At 44.6% G+C, this 17500-nt stretch overlaps 1 protein-coding gene across 1 annotated transcript in view; it reads left to right on the forward strand.

Moving 5' to 3' along the window:
- LOC120944080 (lymphocyte antigen 75-like) overlaps positions 1 to 17500 on the forward strand; it is a 154280-nt gene that overhangs the window by 40619 nt on the left and 96161 nt on the right. Inside the window, exons 2-5 of the mRNA XM_040357892.1 lie at positions 459 to 830; positions 1908 to 2078; positions 3683 to 3847; positions 16278 to 16388. Of these exons, the coding sequence (XP_040213826.1) occupies positions 459 to 830; positions 1908 to 2078; positions 3683 to 3847; positions 16278 to 16388 (819 nt within the window). The remainder of the gene's footprint in view (positions 1 to 458; positions 831 to 1907; positions 2079 to 3682; positions 3848 to 16277; positions 16389 to 17500) is intronic.

Genomic DNA, 17500 nt, shown 5'->3' on the forward strand with positions numbered 1-17500 from the left:
CTCCCACTGGGCTGCTGCTTACATGGGGTAACAGAGGAATGAAATAAATCAATAAAAAATAAACATTGCCGGACTGGGTTTTTTTTTTTTTTTTTTTAACAGCTCCTCCTGCCAAGATCTTTTTTGTGTACTGGGTGATGCACCTGTGATTTTATCAGAGCTGAATTCCTGTATACTGGGACAGGGGGGATCCCGGCAGAAGGACTGGACATGCCCTATGTACAATGATTGTGTTTTTGGCCAAGTCTAGTACGCCCAGAGTATGCAACTGGTTTAAGGCGTGTCTTAATATTTTGTTATTGGTTTGTTGTACCAGGAAACCATAACGGCTACGTCTAGATTTCTGAACAGGAAGCAGATGGCCAATTAATAAAAATGTTTTACAGTATAGGAATGTTTTCAGTAGGTTTACCACAAATGTATCTTTTTTACATTTTTCCTTTTTATCTTTCCTTCAGGTCACTCATTTCTCATACTACACCAGCAATCAAGCAAGTGCCTTAAAGTAGACAATGACCGACTTACGTTGGACAGCTGTTCAGACACTAGTAACAAAGCACTGTGGCAATGGGGCTCCAGTCATCGACTCTACAGCCTGGAATCTCAAAAGTGCCTTGGACTAGACCTTTCCAAATCCCAAGAACCTTTGAAACTTGTCCCATGTGACTCTAAACTGATGCTGTGGTGGCGATGTAGCGGTGGACACGTGTATGGGGCTTCAAGATATGGACTTGGTGTAAAGAATGGAACAGTGGCTGCAATCCTACAGTCCGTAGATGAATGGAAGGTGAATGGCACATCTGAGAACATTTGTGAGGCTCCATATCATGGTATACTCTCTTTTTATTCTATATGCAGTTTTAATGTTTTTACTGTCTGTTTTACATTTTGATCCTCTAGTGTGTTTTATATCGTTTTTTCTTATTTTTTTTTTCTTATATATTTCATTTATATTGCTGTACAAAGTACCCATGTGTATCACAGCAGGCCCGTTAAAGGGGATATTTTTTCTCTCCATCATTCTAGCCATCTTTCTACCACATTTAAACCTTGGGGTTGACCCTGCCCCCTCCTGTCTCCTGAAATTCTGTGTTGGTCAGTTAGGCTGCTTATTGCCCCCTTGGGACCAGTAAGTAGAAGGGGGTGGGTTTTTGCAAGATCTTCACTGGAAACAAAAATGGAAGTTCCACTTTATTCACACCCCCCAATATTAGTTATTTTGAGCAGATCACTTGCCATGTCTGTGCGATGTAAATTCAGCCATACAAACTTTATGGCTGATTTTGCCTCGCTTTCAGAACAAACTCATTCAGGACCCCCTTTTTTTTTTTGTCCACACTGGAATCTGAAGGCATTTTCACACCCATGCGATCTGATTCTGCAAATCGTGCTGCATTTGGCAAACTGATTACGGGTTTCGTTAACTTAACATACATTGCAATCAGTTCATATGAATGCCGTGCGGATTTACATCGAATTTGCAGTGAATTTGCATGGCATCTAGTGTGATCCGACTCTAAAGGAGGATGTGTACCCAATGTCTGCTTTTCTGTGTTCATACATTACATCCGGAAGGTATTCACAGCACTTCACTTTTTCCCCATTTTTGTTATGTTACAGCTTTATTCCAAAATAGATTAAATTCATTATTTTCCACAAATCATACCCCATAATGTCAACGTGAAAGAAGTTTGTTTTGAAATCTTTGCAAATTTATTCAAAATAAAAAAAAATAAAAAAATCACTTTCCCGATGCACGTTTGACCTTTTTCCTTTATAGTTCTCAAGAATAAGCACATTGCCGACAAATCACTACTTTTAGTCTGGGCTCTTGCCAGTAAATAACGAAATCCCCTTTTATTTTTACATGAAAAATCTGGTTTTACTTTCTATTTCTGTTCTTACAGCTGTGTATACTACTGGGGGAAACTCCTATGGAAAGCCCTGTGAATTTCCCTTTTTGAATAATGGGACTTGGTACCACGACTGTATCTCTGACACCAATGAAGATCGTGAGTGGTGCTCTACCTCGGGAAATTTTGATACGGATGGGAAATGGGGAAACTGCATGAAACCAGGTAAGTTATTATTTAAAAAGAAACACATTCGGCCATTGCATCAAAGAATATATTGTAATGTTTGGTTTTAGTTTCACACTGGGGCGGGGGGCGTTGGCGGTAAAGCACCACTAGTTTTAGCAGCGCTTTTCGGCCGCAAGCGGGGGGCGCTTAAAAGCGCCACTGCTTCGGCATCGCTTCCCATTGTTTTCAATGGCAGGGACAGTTTAGGAGCCGTGTATTTACTGCTCCCCCACCACCCCAAAGATGCTGCTTGCAGGACTTTTTTTATGGTTCTGCAAGGGCAACGCCTCAGTGTGAAAGCTCTCGGGCTTTCACACTGGGGCGGCAGAAAAGGCGCTATTTTTAGCGCAAAAAAGCCTGTAGTGTGAAAAGCGCCTTCAGTGTGAAAATGGCCTTAATGTGTATAACTCTAAAACGGAGGGAAATGTCTGCCAGTCATTTGTGGCAGTTTGGCGGCCCTTAGTTGCATTCCAGCGACCTTTAGTTATGTGTGCTTAGTAATGGTGGATTAACAGTGGGCAGCACCGAAAATCAATGACAAGACTTTCCATACCAACTTGGAGTAAGTGAAACTTTGCCTATATAATCACACCCTTCACATTAAAGGGGTTGTAAACTTTTGTGTTTTTGTACCTTAATGCATCCTATGCATTAAGGTGAAAAAACACCTTGCACTGTCCGGCCCCCCTGCCCCCCCCCTCCAACTTACCTGAGCCCCCGAAATTCAGTAGGAGCGATCCCGCGTCGCTCTCTCCACTGCTTCTCAGCTCTTCATTGGATAGATTAATAGCAGCGCAGCCATTGGCTCCCGCGGGTGTCAATCAAATCCAATGACGCTGCCACCAGGGGGGCGGGGAAGAGTCATAAACTCGGTGGCTATGGACGCAGACGGTATGACATGGGAGCGCACCCGCAAGGTAACCCCCCTCGGGAGAGAGCTTTGCAGAGGGGTTATCTATTGTGGGGAGGAGCTGCTGTGGGACCCCAGAACAGGAAGATCGAGGCCACTCTGTGCAAAACGAACTGCACAGTTGAGGTAAGTATTACATTTTTGTTATTTAAAAAAATAAATAAAAAGTGAACCTTTTAGTGTCACTTTTAAGTCACACCCATGTGCGTAATGCTTAGGCCCCGTACACACGACAGAGGAACTCGACGTGCTTGGCACGTCGAGTTCCTCGTCTCGTTTTGGGATGAAGCCGCCGAGGAGCTCGGCGGGCCGCCTTCTCCTATAGAACAACGCGGCCAACGAGAAAATAGAGAACATGTTCTCTATTTTCTCGTCGAGCTCCTCGGCGGCTCCATCGAGCCAAAACTGTACAGACGACAGAGTTTCTCGGCAGAATCCGGGTTTTGACCGAGTTTCTCGGTGAATTCTGCCGAGAAACTCTGTCGTGTGTACGGGGCCTCAGAGACCGGTCCTTTTAGATTTGTCAATTCTTAACCTCATTTGGTGAAATAGAATTTTTTTTTTTTTTAAACCCTGTATTTAGAATTTGCTAATGCGTGATCCATCTGTCTCATGATTTATGATACCAAGCCTTGCCATAAATTCTGCTGTATGATCTTTAAAATGTTGCTTTTCTTTTTATGTTTTTAAGTGCGTGATTGTAATCATACTTGGACAGAACACTCCACATTGCAGCAATGCTACCAATTCAATATCCAGTCTAGCCTCAGGTGGAAGGAGGCGTATGTGTCTTGTAAGAGCCAGGGGGCAGATCTACTCAGCATAACCAGTGAGGAAGAGCTGAACTTTATCACAGGTAAGAACAGTTTACTTTTTAAATTGAATAAAATTCTGTGACTAATGTCCAATTTAAAGATGAGCACCATGCAAAAATCATAATCTGTTTATATATATATATATATATATATATATATATATATATATATATATATATATATATATATATATATATATATATATATATATATATATATATATATATAAAATATGACTGATCATGCCAAAAAACTGTATTTTAATTAAGGATAGCAATCACATGAAGCCATTTATTATCACATAGTTTTTTTGGATCTTTTTTTAAATCATAATGATTAGGGTTGTCCCGATACCACTTTTTTAGGACCGAGTACAAGTACCGATACTTTTTTTCAAGTAGTCGCCGATACCGAAACTTTTTTTAAATGTGTCCCCAAATGCAGCCATGTCCCCCCCCCCCCATATGCAGCCATGTCCCTCACATATGCAGCCATGTCCCTCTAGCCATGTCCCTCACATATGCAGCAATGTCCCTCTAGCCATGTCCCTCACATATGCAGCCATGTCCCTCACATATGCAGCCATGTCCCTCACATATGCAGCCATGTCCCTCACATATGCAGCCATGTCACTCTAGCCATGTCCCTCACATATGCAGCAATGTCCCTCTAGCCATGTCCCTCACATATGCAGCAATGTCCCTCACATATGCAGCCATGTCCCTCACATATGCAGCCATGTCCCTCACATATGCAGCCATGTCCCTCACATATGCAGCCATGTCACTCTAGCCATGTCCCTCACATATGCAGCAATGTCCCTCTAGCCATGTCCCTCACATATGCAGCAATGTCCCTCACATATGCAGCAATGTCCCTCACATATGCAGCAATGTCCCTCACATATGCAGCAATGTCCCTCACATATGCAGCAATGTCCCTCTAGCCATGTCCCTCACATATGCAGCCATGTCCCTCTAGCCATGTCCCTCACATATGCAGCCATGTCCCTCACATATGCAGCCATGTCCCTCTAGCCATGTCCCTCACATATGCAGCAATGTCCCTCTAGCCATGTCCCTCACATATGCAGCCATGTCCCTCACATATGCAGCCATGTCCCTCACATATGCAGCCATGTCCCTCACATATGCAGCCATGTCCCTCTAGCCATGTCCCTCACATATGCAGCAATGTCCCTCTAGCCATGTCCCTCACATATGCAGCCATGTCCCTCACATATGCAGCCATGTCCCTCACATATGCAGCCATGTCCCTCACATATGCAGCAATGTCCCTCACATATGCAGCAATGTCCCTCACATATGCAGCAATGTCCCTCTAGCCATGTCCCTCACATATGCAGCAATGTCCCTCTAGCCATGTCCCTCGATGCAGCGGCACGATGCAGCAGGAGCGGCGGGGGGGGAAAGGGGAGGGGGGGAAGTATTCTATTTAGGTATCGGGGGTATTTGCGCGAGTACGAGTACTCCCGCAAATACTCGGTATCGGTCCCGATACCGATACTGGTATCGGTATCTGGACAACCCTAATAATGATAACAGAAATCACCCAAATATCCCTGATACAATGTTTACATACCCTTGGTACAGACACAGAAGGTGGCACACACAGGTTAAAATGGCAATTAAAGGGGTGATTTCCCACATTTGTGGCTTTTTAAATCACAATTAGTGTCTGTATATACATAGTCAATGAGTTTGTTAGCTCTCACATGGATTCACTATGCAGGCTAGACACTGAGCCATGAGGAAGTAGAAAAGAACAGTCAAAAAAAACATTTTAATGAAACTTTACAAAGATGGAAAAGGATATAAAAAGATATCGTGTTCTTTTTTTACCTCCTCATGGCTCAGTGTCTAGCCTGCTTAGTGCATCCATGTGAGAGCTAACAAACTCATTGACTATTTATACACAGACACTAATTGTGATTTAAAAAGCCACAAATGTAAGAAATTGCCTTTAATTTTAACCGGTGTGTGCCCCCTTCTGTGTCTGTACCAAGGCCAAAAATTCGGGGGTATGTAAACTTTTGATCAGGACCATTTGTGTGATTTCTGTCAGTTTTTTTGGATCCTTTTTAAAATCGTATGTGATAATTGGCTTAATGTGATTGCTATCCTTAAATAAAACAGTTTTTTGTCATGATCAGTCATATTTTCAATATTAATGCCAACATTTCTCAATTTCTGCCAGGATATGCAAACTTTTGTGTGTGTTTTATATATACACACACTCTCTCACAAAAGTGAGTGTACAGCTTTGTATAACAGTGTAAATTTGCTGTCCCCTCAAAATAACTCAACACACAGCCATTAATGTCTAAACTGTTGGCAACAAAAGTGAGTACACCCCTAAGTAAAAAATGTCCAAATTGGAACAGAAGTATCAATATTTTGTGTGGCCACCATTATTTTCCAGCACTGCCTTAAAGGGTCACTAAAGATTTATTTTTATTTTTTAGCTAAATGGCTTCCTTTACCCTAATGCAGTCCTGGTTTCATGTCCTCATTGTTTGTTTTTGCTCTAATCCTTCTCTGTTCTGCACACTTCCTGGTTGTCTGTTTCCTTATGAAATAAGTACTGGGAGCTTCTCTCTGTGGTCTCTAATCAAGAAGGTGTGATTACTGTGTGTCTAAAACACCTCAGAACCAAACACTGCCCTGTATTGGCTCTGTGTCTCTGTCCTTCACAGAAGAATGAAACTAGATGAAAAGTGAAACTGAAACTGCAGGCACATTATATGATTGATTTTTATCTATTTTTAATCATTTTTAAAAGGAATCGGTTAACTATTATGTCTCTATACCCTGTAAACAGTCATTTCAGCAAAAAAAAATGTCCTTTACAACTCCTTTAACCCTCAAGGGTATGGAGTTCCCCAGAGCTTCACAGGTTGCTACTGGAGTACTTCCACACCTCCATGATGACATCACAGGGCCAGGCCCGGATTAACATAGGGGCTATTGGAGCTGCAGCTCCAGGCCCCTTCCTCAAGATAGGCCCATTTGCCCATAAAGAAAAAAAAAATCGACTTCGAGGATTGTAGCTCGGCGACCAGGGGTCACAGAGACTACACATTTGGGGGGTATGTAGCCCTATGAAGACCCACCCACAACTGGTCAAAAAATGGGGCTGCTATCATTTATGGTTCCTGAGATACAGGGCTGCTTGCACAGTCTGTCAGAAGCTACATACAGAGCAACCAGTTTAAATACAAGCTGACACTCTCTGCAGCAGTAGACTGAGAGGATGAGATCACAGGGCTTATAATAATTTGTATATTACTTATGGTAATTACCCCCTTGCCACCCAGGCCAATTCTGACACTTCTCTCCTACATGTAAAAATCATCATTTGCTTTTTGCTAGAAAATTACTCAGAACCCTCAAACATTTTATATTTATACCTGTGATGTATTTCAGTTATCTTGCAAACCTGGCCTGTTAGTGGGCCCTCAGGACAGGGTTGATGACCACTGTCCTAAGCGATGCTTTAACTTTTTTTACAGGTTGCATGTTTAGCGTTACAGAGGAGGTCTGGTGCTAGAATTATTGCTCTCGCTCGAACGATCATGGCGTAGGTAACCTGTGTGTATCTGGCTCTGATACTAGCCAGGGCCTTCCATGGTAATGACTAGTATCTCTCCCCAGCCTGTCCCCACACACCCTCTCACCTGCTGACCAGTGGATGGGGGAATCACTCCTGCAGTGTTATCGTGTTCTGCCTGTGAATACTATGATCAGTGTTGCTAACTATAGCTGGCAGCACTGATTGTTTTGGGAAAAACCTGACAGGCTGGTTGTGGTCAAGTCAGATAATAGATTGACTTGTGTAAAACCAGATAACCCATACATAAATCGACAATGGCTGGTCTCTGCTTAATTGGCGTAATTTCAATATAGATTTCAATGTATGTACCGCTTAATCACTACGCATTTCCTAAACATCCTTCCACAAACCTTTACATTTTTCCTTCCTAGATTCCTTCATCCTCCTCACCTGTACATACTCTCCACACTTCTCTCCTATACATAATGCCCGCTGTCATACTCTCCACACTCCTCTCCTTGTACATAGTGCCCGCTGTCATACACTTCTCTCCTGTACATACTGCTAAACGTCATACCCTCCACACTCCTCTCCTATACATAGTGCCCACCATCATACTCTCCACACTCCTCTCCTGTGCATACTGTTCACTGTCATACCCTCCAAACTTCTCTCCTATACATAGGGCCCACTGTCATACCCTCTACACTTCTCTTCTATACATAGGGCCCACTGTCATACCCTTCACACGTCTCTCCTGTACATACTGCCCACTGTCATATCCTCCCCACTCTTCTTCTGTACATACTGCTCGCTCTCATACCCTCCACATTTCTCTCCTGTACATACTGCCTATTGTCATACCCTCCAGACTCTTCTCCTGTACCTACTGCTCACTGTCTTACCCTCCACACTCATTTAATGTACATACTGCTCAGTATCATACTGTCTACACTCCTCTCCTGTACATACTGCTCACTTTCATACCCTCCACACTCCTCTCCTGTGCACACAGCCCATTATCATACCCTCTACACTCCTCTCCTGTGCATACTGTAACCCAACCTTACCCTTCACACTCTACATACTGCCAACTATCTTTCTCTCCACATTGCTCTCCTGTACATACCGCCTCCCATCATACCCTTCACACTCCTCTCCTGTACATACTGCCCACTGTCATACTCTCCACGCTTCTCTCCTGTACATACTGCCCACTTTCATACCCTCTATACTCCTCTCTGGTACAAAACACCCTCTGTCATACCCTCCACACTCCTCTGCTGTGCATACTGCCCACTGTCATACCCTCCACACTCCTCTCCTGTACATAGTGCCCACTGTTAGACCCTCCACATTTCTCTCCATCATCTGCACATACTTCCCATTTTTATACCGTCCCTACTCCTCTCCTACGCCTCTTGCCCACAAAAACAGTTCTTTAAAATTATACTGAATATCCTTAATATTACTAGCTCTAGAATGGGCACACTTTTGTTAGTTCAACTAAAGGAAATCTTCTCAGTCCTCATATTTGTTCTGCCCCATTATTAGTACTTATTTAATTTTGTGATTTCTACTGTGATGTATAGAGGAACATAGGGGATCTCAGCTACTCTAAATATAGCACTTGTAACAAAAAAAGGGTCCCTTAAAAATATTTTTGAAATGTTGACAACTATGCACTTAGGCACTGCCCAAGGGCACCGGGTCAGTAGGGGCCCCATGAGAGGCTCCTGGGATCCTGTGATAATAAAGCGGTAGTAAACTTTGCCAACATTACTACTTTTTAGAGGCCCTGAGGTAGGTTATGCCACCACGTACAAGTATGCACAGCAGATCTGTCCGGTGGGTCCCGGGCGCTTCCATCTTCACCCTGTCTTCCTTCTGGGCTCTGTGCCTTCGGTCACTTGCCTTGGCTGTGCTGCGTTGATCTCCTTCCCATACATGCTCATCCTCTCTCATCCCCCCCTTTCTCTCTCATCCTCCCTCCCTTACCCCTCATCCTCCCTCCCTCACCCCTCTCATTCTCTCTCAACAAAAAATTGTTTATATATTATTTATAAAAGGCACACCAAAATTGTCAGCACCAGGCCCATGATGTTCTTAATCTGGCCCTGCACAGGGCTGGTGGATGTTGGAGATCTTGCGCTCCTCCACCTTCCGTTTGAGGATGGTGGAGGGGAGAAGAAAGGGGGACAGCAGCACGGAGGGGAACACAGAGGAGAATAGAGGGGGACACGGAGCAGCACGGAGGGGAGAAGAAAGGGGGACAGCAGCCCGGATGAGTGTGGAGGTGGGGGGGCCCGGATGAGCGTGGAGGTGGGGGGGCCCGGATGAGCGTGGAGGTTGGGGGGCCCGGATGAGCGTGGAGGTTGGGGGGCCCGGATGAGCGTGGAGGTTGGGGGGCCCGGATGAGCGTGGAGGTGGGGGGCCCGGATGAGCGTGGAGGTGGGGGGCCCGGATGAGCGTGGAGGTGGGGGGCCCGGATGAGCGTGGAGGTGGGGGGCCCGGATGAGCGTGGAGGTGGGGGGCCCGGATGAGCGTGGAGGTGGGGGGCCCGGATGAGCGTGGAGGTGGGGGGCCCGGATGAGCGTGGAGGTGGGGGGCCCGGATGAGCGTGGAGGTGGGGGGCCCGGATCAGCGTGGAGGGGGGCTGGAGGAGGATACGGGGACAGTCAGCGGTGATTGTGTTTGGGAGAGTTACAAGCACTGATCACTGCTGATTTCACTTAAGCAGCTGAAAGCCGGACTTTGAAACCTATACAAGGTGATGAGTGCTTGTAACTCTCCCACCACACTGATCACCCTGACTGCCCAGGTATCGGGTGAAGCATCTGAGCATTTGCCCCAAGTACAAGTACTCGGGCAAATGCTTAGTATCGGGACAACCCTAGTTTAAACCTCTTTTCAGTATATTATAGGTTTGTGTGTGGTATAACTTGTTGCTGCCACTAAACCTATGCTTATCTACCTGTTGACTTGCACACTCCATAATCATCTTTGTTAATAAACGGTTTCATAATCTAAAGCCTAGTACACACGATCGGATTTTCCGCAGACAAATCGTAGGACTTTTGTCCGAAGGGCGTGGCCGTGAACTTTGTATTGCATACAAAAGGCAAAGAATTGTCGGCCAACAAACATGAAACTACGTGTTTTTTCAGCTCTTTAGCACCACCCTTTGGGCAACTTCTGCTAATGTTGTGTTATGGTTAGCATTGCTTCTAAACATGCGTGTTTTTACTTTGGATTTTTGTCTGAAGGACTTCTGTACACACGATCGGATAATCCGACAACACATGTTTGTTGTCAGAAAATTTTAAAGCATGTCATCCAACATTTGTTGGTGGAAAATCCGATAACAATTGTCCGATGGAGCGTATAAACGGTCAGATTTTCCGACAACAGCCTGCTATCACAAAATTCCTATTGGAAAATCTGATTGTGTTTACGAGGCTTAAGCCTAACCAGACAGGTCTTATCACAGCTTGTTGCTGAATTTTCCATTTAATACCCTTGTTTTAGTAACTGTCACGTTTTGGGATCACTGAGGACCTGGTGGAGATGACTTTGTGTCCAGCATTCAGCTCTACTTGTACGGTAGCCTATTTTCCAGCAGTCAGGCTGTAGGATCATGTGCTGTAGTGACTCATTTTCTGCGTAGTAAAGAGAGGTTACAATAGACCTTTGTGACTTGAGACGAAAAGCTCAGTGCAGTTTTGATATTTTCTTGTGACTGTCACACTGGCAACAAAGAAAGAGCAGTGCTATTATTTTTACGCCAGAGATCCAATGTGTACCGTATTTGCCGGCGTATAAGGCGACTGGGTGTATGACGACCCCCTAATTTTTCAGCTAAAATGTTGGTTTTGGGATATACTTGCCATATAAGATGACCCCTTTCCCCCCCTTACTGTGTCGTTGCCTTGCCTCACTGTGTCGTTGCCTTGCCTCACTGTGTCGTTGCCTTGCCTCACTGTGTCGTTGCCTTGCCTCACTGTGTCGTTGCCTTGCCTCACTGTGTCGTTGCCTTGCCTCACTGTGTCGTTGCCTTGCCTCACTGTGTCGTTGCCTTGCCTCACTGTGTCGTTGCCTTGCCTCACTGTGTCGTTGCCTTGCCTCACTGTGTCGTTGCCTTGCCTCACTGTGTCGTTGCCTTGCCTCACTGTGTCGTTGCCTTGCCTCACTGTGTCGTTGCCTTGCCTCACTGTGTCGTTGCCTTGCCTCACTGTGTCGTTGCCTTGCCTCACTGTGACGTTGCCTTGCCTCACTGTGACGTTGCCTTGCCTCACTGTGACGTTGCCTTGCCTTGCCTCACTGTGCCGTTGCCTTGCCTTGCCTCACTGTGCCGTTGCCTTGCCTCACTGTGCCGATCTCCATACCTTATCCCTGGCAGAGTCAGTCAGACTGCGGGCGTCCATTTTTTAAAATCCGCGCCTCCTCCTCGTGCTGTTCCGTGATAGGCGGAACACTCCGTTTCCCAGCAGAGCATGTGTTCAGTGTTCCGCCTATCACGGACATCGTCTCGGCCAAGGACGTCCGTGATAGGCGGAACACTGAACACAGGCTCTGCTGGGAAACTGAGTGTTCCGCCTATCACGGAACAGCACGAGGAGAGGAGCGGCTTTTAAAAAATGGACGTCCGCAGTCGGACTGCTCTGCATCCGCCGTATAAGACGACCTCCGATTTTTGAGGCATATTTTTAAGCATTAACCACTTCCCGCCCAAGGACGTCATATGACATCCTGGACTTTCAGTGGTGATATCTGAATGATGCCTGCAGCTACCAGATCCATCTCTTCAGCCGGCGAATCTGTGCACCATAAGAATTATCATATCGGCAGTTCCGCCGCTTGCTCGTTCTTATAGGCGGCCCCCCCCCCCCTCCCGCCGCCATCCGGTGCTTCTCCGGGCTCTCCTTTGCCATCAGAGACCCGGAGAAACGATCCGCCGGCGTCGGATGGAAAGCATAGAGTAGACTGGTGACCAGATGGTCACCAGTCATCTCTATGATCGTCGGAGGCCCGGGCACGATGTTATGACGTCACGCCTGGGTCCCGGAATGTAAACACAGCCGCAATCGCGGCTGAAAGCATTAGATCTGTGAATTTTTTTCACGATCTAATGCTTTCCAGCCTGGAGGAGAGATGTGGGGTCTTATTGACCCCGCATCTCTCCATAAAGAGTACCTGTCACACACATTTCCTATTACAAGGGATGTTTACATTCCTTGTAATAGGAATAAAAGTGATCAAAAAAAGTTTAAAAATAAAATAAATTGAGTAAAAAAAAAGAATAAAATAATAATAAAAAAAATGTAAACGCCCCTATCTCCGGTAGCTCGCGTTAAGAAGCGAACACACACGTAACTCCCGCCCACACATGTAAACGCCGTTCAAACCACACATGTGAGGTATTACCGCGTGCGTTAGAGCGCCAGCAACAATTGGCACTAGATCTCCTCTGTAACTCTAAATTTGTAACTTGTAAAAAAAAACATAAGCGACGCCTATGGAGATTTTTAAGTACTGACGTTTGGCACCATTCCATGAGTGTGCACAATTTTAAAGCGTGACATGTTGGGTATCTATTTTCTCGGCGTAACTTCATCTTTCACATTATACAAAAAAATTGGGCTAACTTTACTGTTTTGTTATTTTTTAATTCATTAAACCGTTTTTTTTCCTTTAAAAAAGGCGTTTGAAAAATTATTGCGCAAATACCGTGCGAGATAAAAAGTTGCAATGACCGGCATTTTATTCCCTAAGGTGTCTGCTAAAAAAACATATATAGTGTTTGGGGGTTCTGAGTAATTTTCTAACAAAAAAAATATGATTTTTGCATGTAGGAGAGAAGTGCCAAAATAGGCCCGGTATGGAAGTAGCTAAAGGTCGTCTTATACGTCGGCAAATATGGCAACATCGCTATCTATAGTGTCTGTGGACATTCAGATATCATTTGGATAAATACAAAAATCACTGGATCACGGGGAGCGATGGTTAAACTTAAACATGTGCAAAGAGTTTCCTGTGGAGATGAGAGCACTCGCTCATCAGTCACAAGTATTTTTCAACTGACTGAAAACTTTCTGACTTATTTTCTCTTTTGAGGGTTGTGCATGCTCTATATCACCCAAAGGAGATTCTTTATCTCTGGGTTGTCCAACTTGTGGTGCCCAACACAAAATTGTAAACTTAAAAATGTTCATTTTCAATTTTTATTTATTTATTTTTTTGCAAAAATGCGTTTGCGCTTTGCAAACGCATGCGACCAAAGAAAAATTTGACCGTGTCCATTTACTGGACTTCTATAGGTTTTATCTTCCCAAAGAAAAATCTCCAACTCTTCGCTATCACGCCTTATTCATGTCATCAGTTTTCGAAGGCACCTATATTTGTGAGCAACAATTTTTGAGGAATGAAGCACATGAAAATATCCGATGAGCACCTTGAAATTCATTGAGAATTTAATACGACATCCATCCAACCAGATATTGATGTGTTAGTTTATCAATAACACTGTCGCACTAGTTTTATGTTGCTCTATTTTACGCTTAAGCCTCTTACACACACGATTGGATTTTCCGCAGACAAAACGTCGGAACCTGTCTTGCATACAAACGGCACACAATTGTCGGTACACAAACGTGCTAGACGTACTACGTGTTTTTTCAGCTCTTTGGCGCCACCCTTTGGGCCCCTTCTGCTAATGTTGTGTTTGGTGAGCATTGCTTCCGAGCATGCGTGTTTGTACTTTGGACTTTTATCCGACGGATAACCGTTGTCCATGGAAAATTTTAAAGCCTGCCATCCAACATTTGTCTGCAGGAAATCCGAAACCAATTGTCTTTCTCTTTTTCCTTTTTTATTTTTAATTTTTTTTTTTTATCCTTATTTTGTACATATGTTACTGTTTACTGATGAGCAGACCTTAGCCATGAATCATGTGCTGGGGACTTTTGAATGACTCACATTTGTTGTATGGTAAATTAGATGCATGTGGTCAGTTATCTCGAAACCAATGTTCCAGGAATAGACTAAGAGAAAAAAAATTGTAATGCCTCATACACATGACCAGTTTTCCTGTCGGGAAAACTACCGTGACAAAATATCAATAAAAAAACACTACACAGGTTTTTAAAGTAGTTTATTAGGCGACTTCGGGGGGTCTTCTTCCGACTTCTGCCAGGCACCACTGCTGTCTTCTTTCAAATCTTTTACCAGCGGAGGCCCGGTCTTCTCCCTTCTTCCAACTTCGGGGGGTCTTCCGACGTCTCTTCTGCCGACATAATTACCCCGCCCCCTTATGTCGTCACCACCCGGAGCATGCTGGGACTGTGACATCATAAGAGGCCTACATAAATCACCGCACACCCGGCATGACAGCGGGAGGCAGCTTTTGAGTCCACATCGTGACACAGAAGATCGGGCCCCCGCTGGTGAAAGAGCTGAAAGAAGACAGGGGACGGTGCCCGGCAGAAGAGAAAAAGAACTGGAGAGCGGGAGAAGAGAGCGGAGAAGTCGGAAGAACACCCCTGAAGAAGGGAGAAGACTGGGCCCCTGCTGGTAAAAGGGCTAAAAGAAGACAGCGGCGGTGCCCAGCAGAAGGGAGAAGTCGGAAGAAGACCCCCGAAGTCGGAAGAAGACCCACGGAGCTGCCTAATAAACTACTTTAAAAACCTGTGTAGTGTTTTTTTTATTGACATTTGTCTTCCACCAGGTGAATGGGTAGGGGTACGATGTACCCCATACTCATTCACATAGGGTGGGGGGCCGGGATCTGGGGGCCCCCTTATTAAAGGGGACTCCCAGATTCCGATAAGCCCGCAGACCCCGACAACCAACGGCCAGGGTTGTCGGGAAGAGGCCCTTGTCCCCATCAACATGGGGACAAGGTGCTTTGGGGTGGGGGGGGGGGAAATGCTATGGGCCTGGTATGCTGGTATGCTCCTAGTGGTGGAACCCATGCCTGTTTTTTATTTAAAATTTGGCGTGGAGTTCCCCTGTGGGAGGGAGGAGCTTGCCTTAGAACAGGTTTACAATGGGGCGACTTCCTGTAAAGTTGCCTCACTGTGAACGGGGATCCGACTTGGAGGCGACTTCCATTGAAATCAATGGGTACTAGTTGCCTATAAGTCGGATTGAAGTAGTACAGGAACCTTTTTTCAAGTCGGAGCGACTGCAGTAGTGTACATTAAGACGGCTCCATTCACTTACATCCATTTCCTCATGCAGCGCGACTTGAAGCGATCCCAGGTCACCCATGTGTGAACCGGTTCTAAGGATAAGGAAGGGCCTGTATTGTGGAGATATAATAAATCACTGGTAGACAGGCCTAATTCATTATGTTATTTGCCCAAGGGTAACGCCTCTAAAGTGGGGAAATAAGGCCATTAATGTTTTTCAAATGTTGGGCCCGAGCATTCGGAATGCATATAAAGGGCCTTTCAATAGAGGCAAAAGCCTTGCTAGTAAACTTGTAAATATTTAATTAGAATGGTAATACTATGGGCAAAGTGTGATTGTCGGCATTTGACTTTAATGAAGTTCAATTATCATTCCTAGTGCACTAGATCATGGAAATACCCTGATTTGTAAAATCCCCAGTTTGAAGATAATTTCCATGCCTCTATGTAATTTAACTCCTTGCAATTGGTAATGTCATTTGTCTGCCCTCTTAAAGTGAGCCCTCGTGCCAAGGTCCAAATTACTGCACTATTTCTGGGCACTTTTCAATTTTTCTATAACAGAAAAAAATGGTTAAAGCACTTGACAATAAGGGATTGTTGCAAGACATAAATTGTTCCTGTTCATGAGAAACTTAAAGGGCCATTTCAAAATTATTATATTTTGTTATGTTTTATCAGTAATTGAGGATATAAACTTTATTTTCAGACAAGGAGGATCCTCCTGACTTTGTATGGATTGGACTTAACCGCTTGGAAAGTGCTAGTGGATGGCAGTGGTCTGATAATAGACCCTTGAATTTCGTCAACTGGGATGAAGGTATGAAATTTGAATCAACTTGATAACAAGAAATGTGGTCCTTTTCAGGTTTTTGGTGTGTTTTTTTTTGGGGGGGGGGGGGCAGTTTGTATCTTTTTCCCATCAGCAAGCAGCAAACAAGTTTAATAAAATTCCACCCCTGAATCCAATTGGCAGCAGCCGCCCATTAAGAAAAAATTCCCAGCATGTCCCTTTGACAGAAGACGTTGATACAACTACTGAACCAGCCAAATTTCTTCCTACATGGCCCTAAAGATTAGTAACCAGAGAAACTAAGTTTTATTGTGCCGTCTCTGCATAATATCATACTGGGTTTCATCTGACTTTTGTCTTTCATCAAATGGGGTTTGCATTCATTTACAAGTCTGAAGCAGGTCAGAAGAAGGTCATCTGCAGGTTAAATGTACCGGTTAATGAATTGAATGACTGAAATGTACCGGTCAAGTGCACTGCAACTCAAAGAGGCATTTGAGCTCTCATTTCTTTTGCCTGGAAACTTCCCATCATGTTAGCCATTGTGTTCATGCACACTATGGCTTTTCCAGGAGTTTACAGGCATATGCTCTAACTGGCAGAAAAAAACCCCACCAAACTCGCATTTTTGAGAGGTCCTTTTGGGCCGAAAAAAGGCCCAAATGCCCAGAAATGCACCATAAAGCACGAAAGAGCATGAAAAAGCTCAAACACACACACACACACACACACACACACACACAAAAAGAAAAATAAGGGGAGGGTTTGTGAAAAAACAAAAAAAAGCTAATGCTGAAAAAAGCTCAAAGGAGCTCTGAAACCCTCAATAAGACCCCTTTTACACTGAGGAGTTTTTCAGGCGGTACAGCGCTAAAAATAGCACTGCTATACCGCCTGAAAAACTCCTGCACTGCATACTCAATGTGAAAACCCAAAGGGCCTTCACACTGAGGCGATGCGCTGGCGGGAGAGAAAAAAAATCACCTGCCAGCAGCATCTTTGGAGCGGTGAGAGGAGCGGCGTGTACAGCCATGGCCAAAAGTTTTGAGAATGACACAAATACTAATTTTCACAAAGTCTGCTGCCTCAGATTTTGAGATGGGAAATTGCATATACTCCAGAATGTTATGAAGAATGAT

The sequence above is a fragment of the Rana temporaria genome, chromosome 6 (assembly GCF_905171775.1).
Source record: "Rana temporaria chromosome 6, aRanTem1.1, whole genome shotgun sequence".
Taxonomy (NCBI): Eukaryota; Metazoa; Chordata; class Amphibia; order Anura; family Ranidae; genus Rana; species Rana temporaria.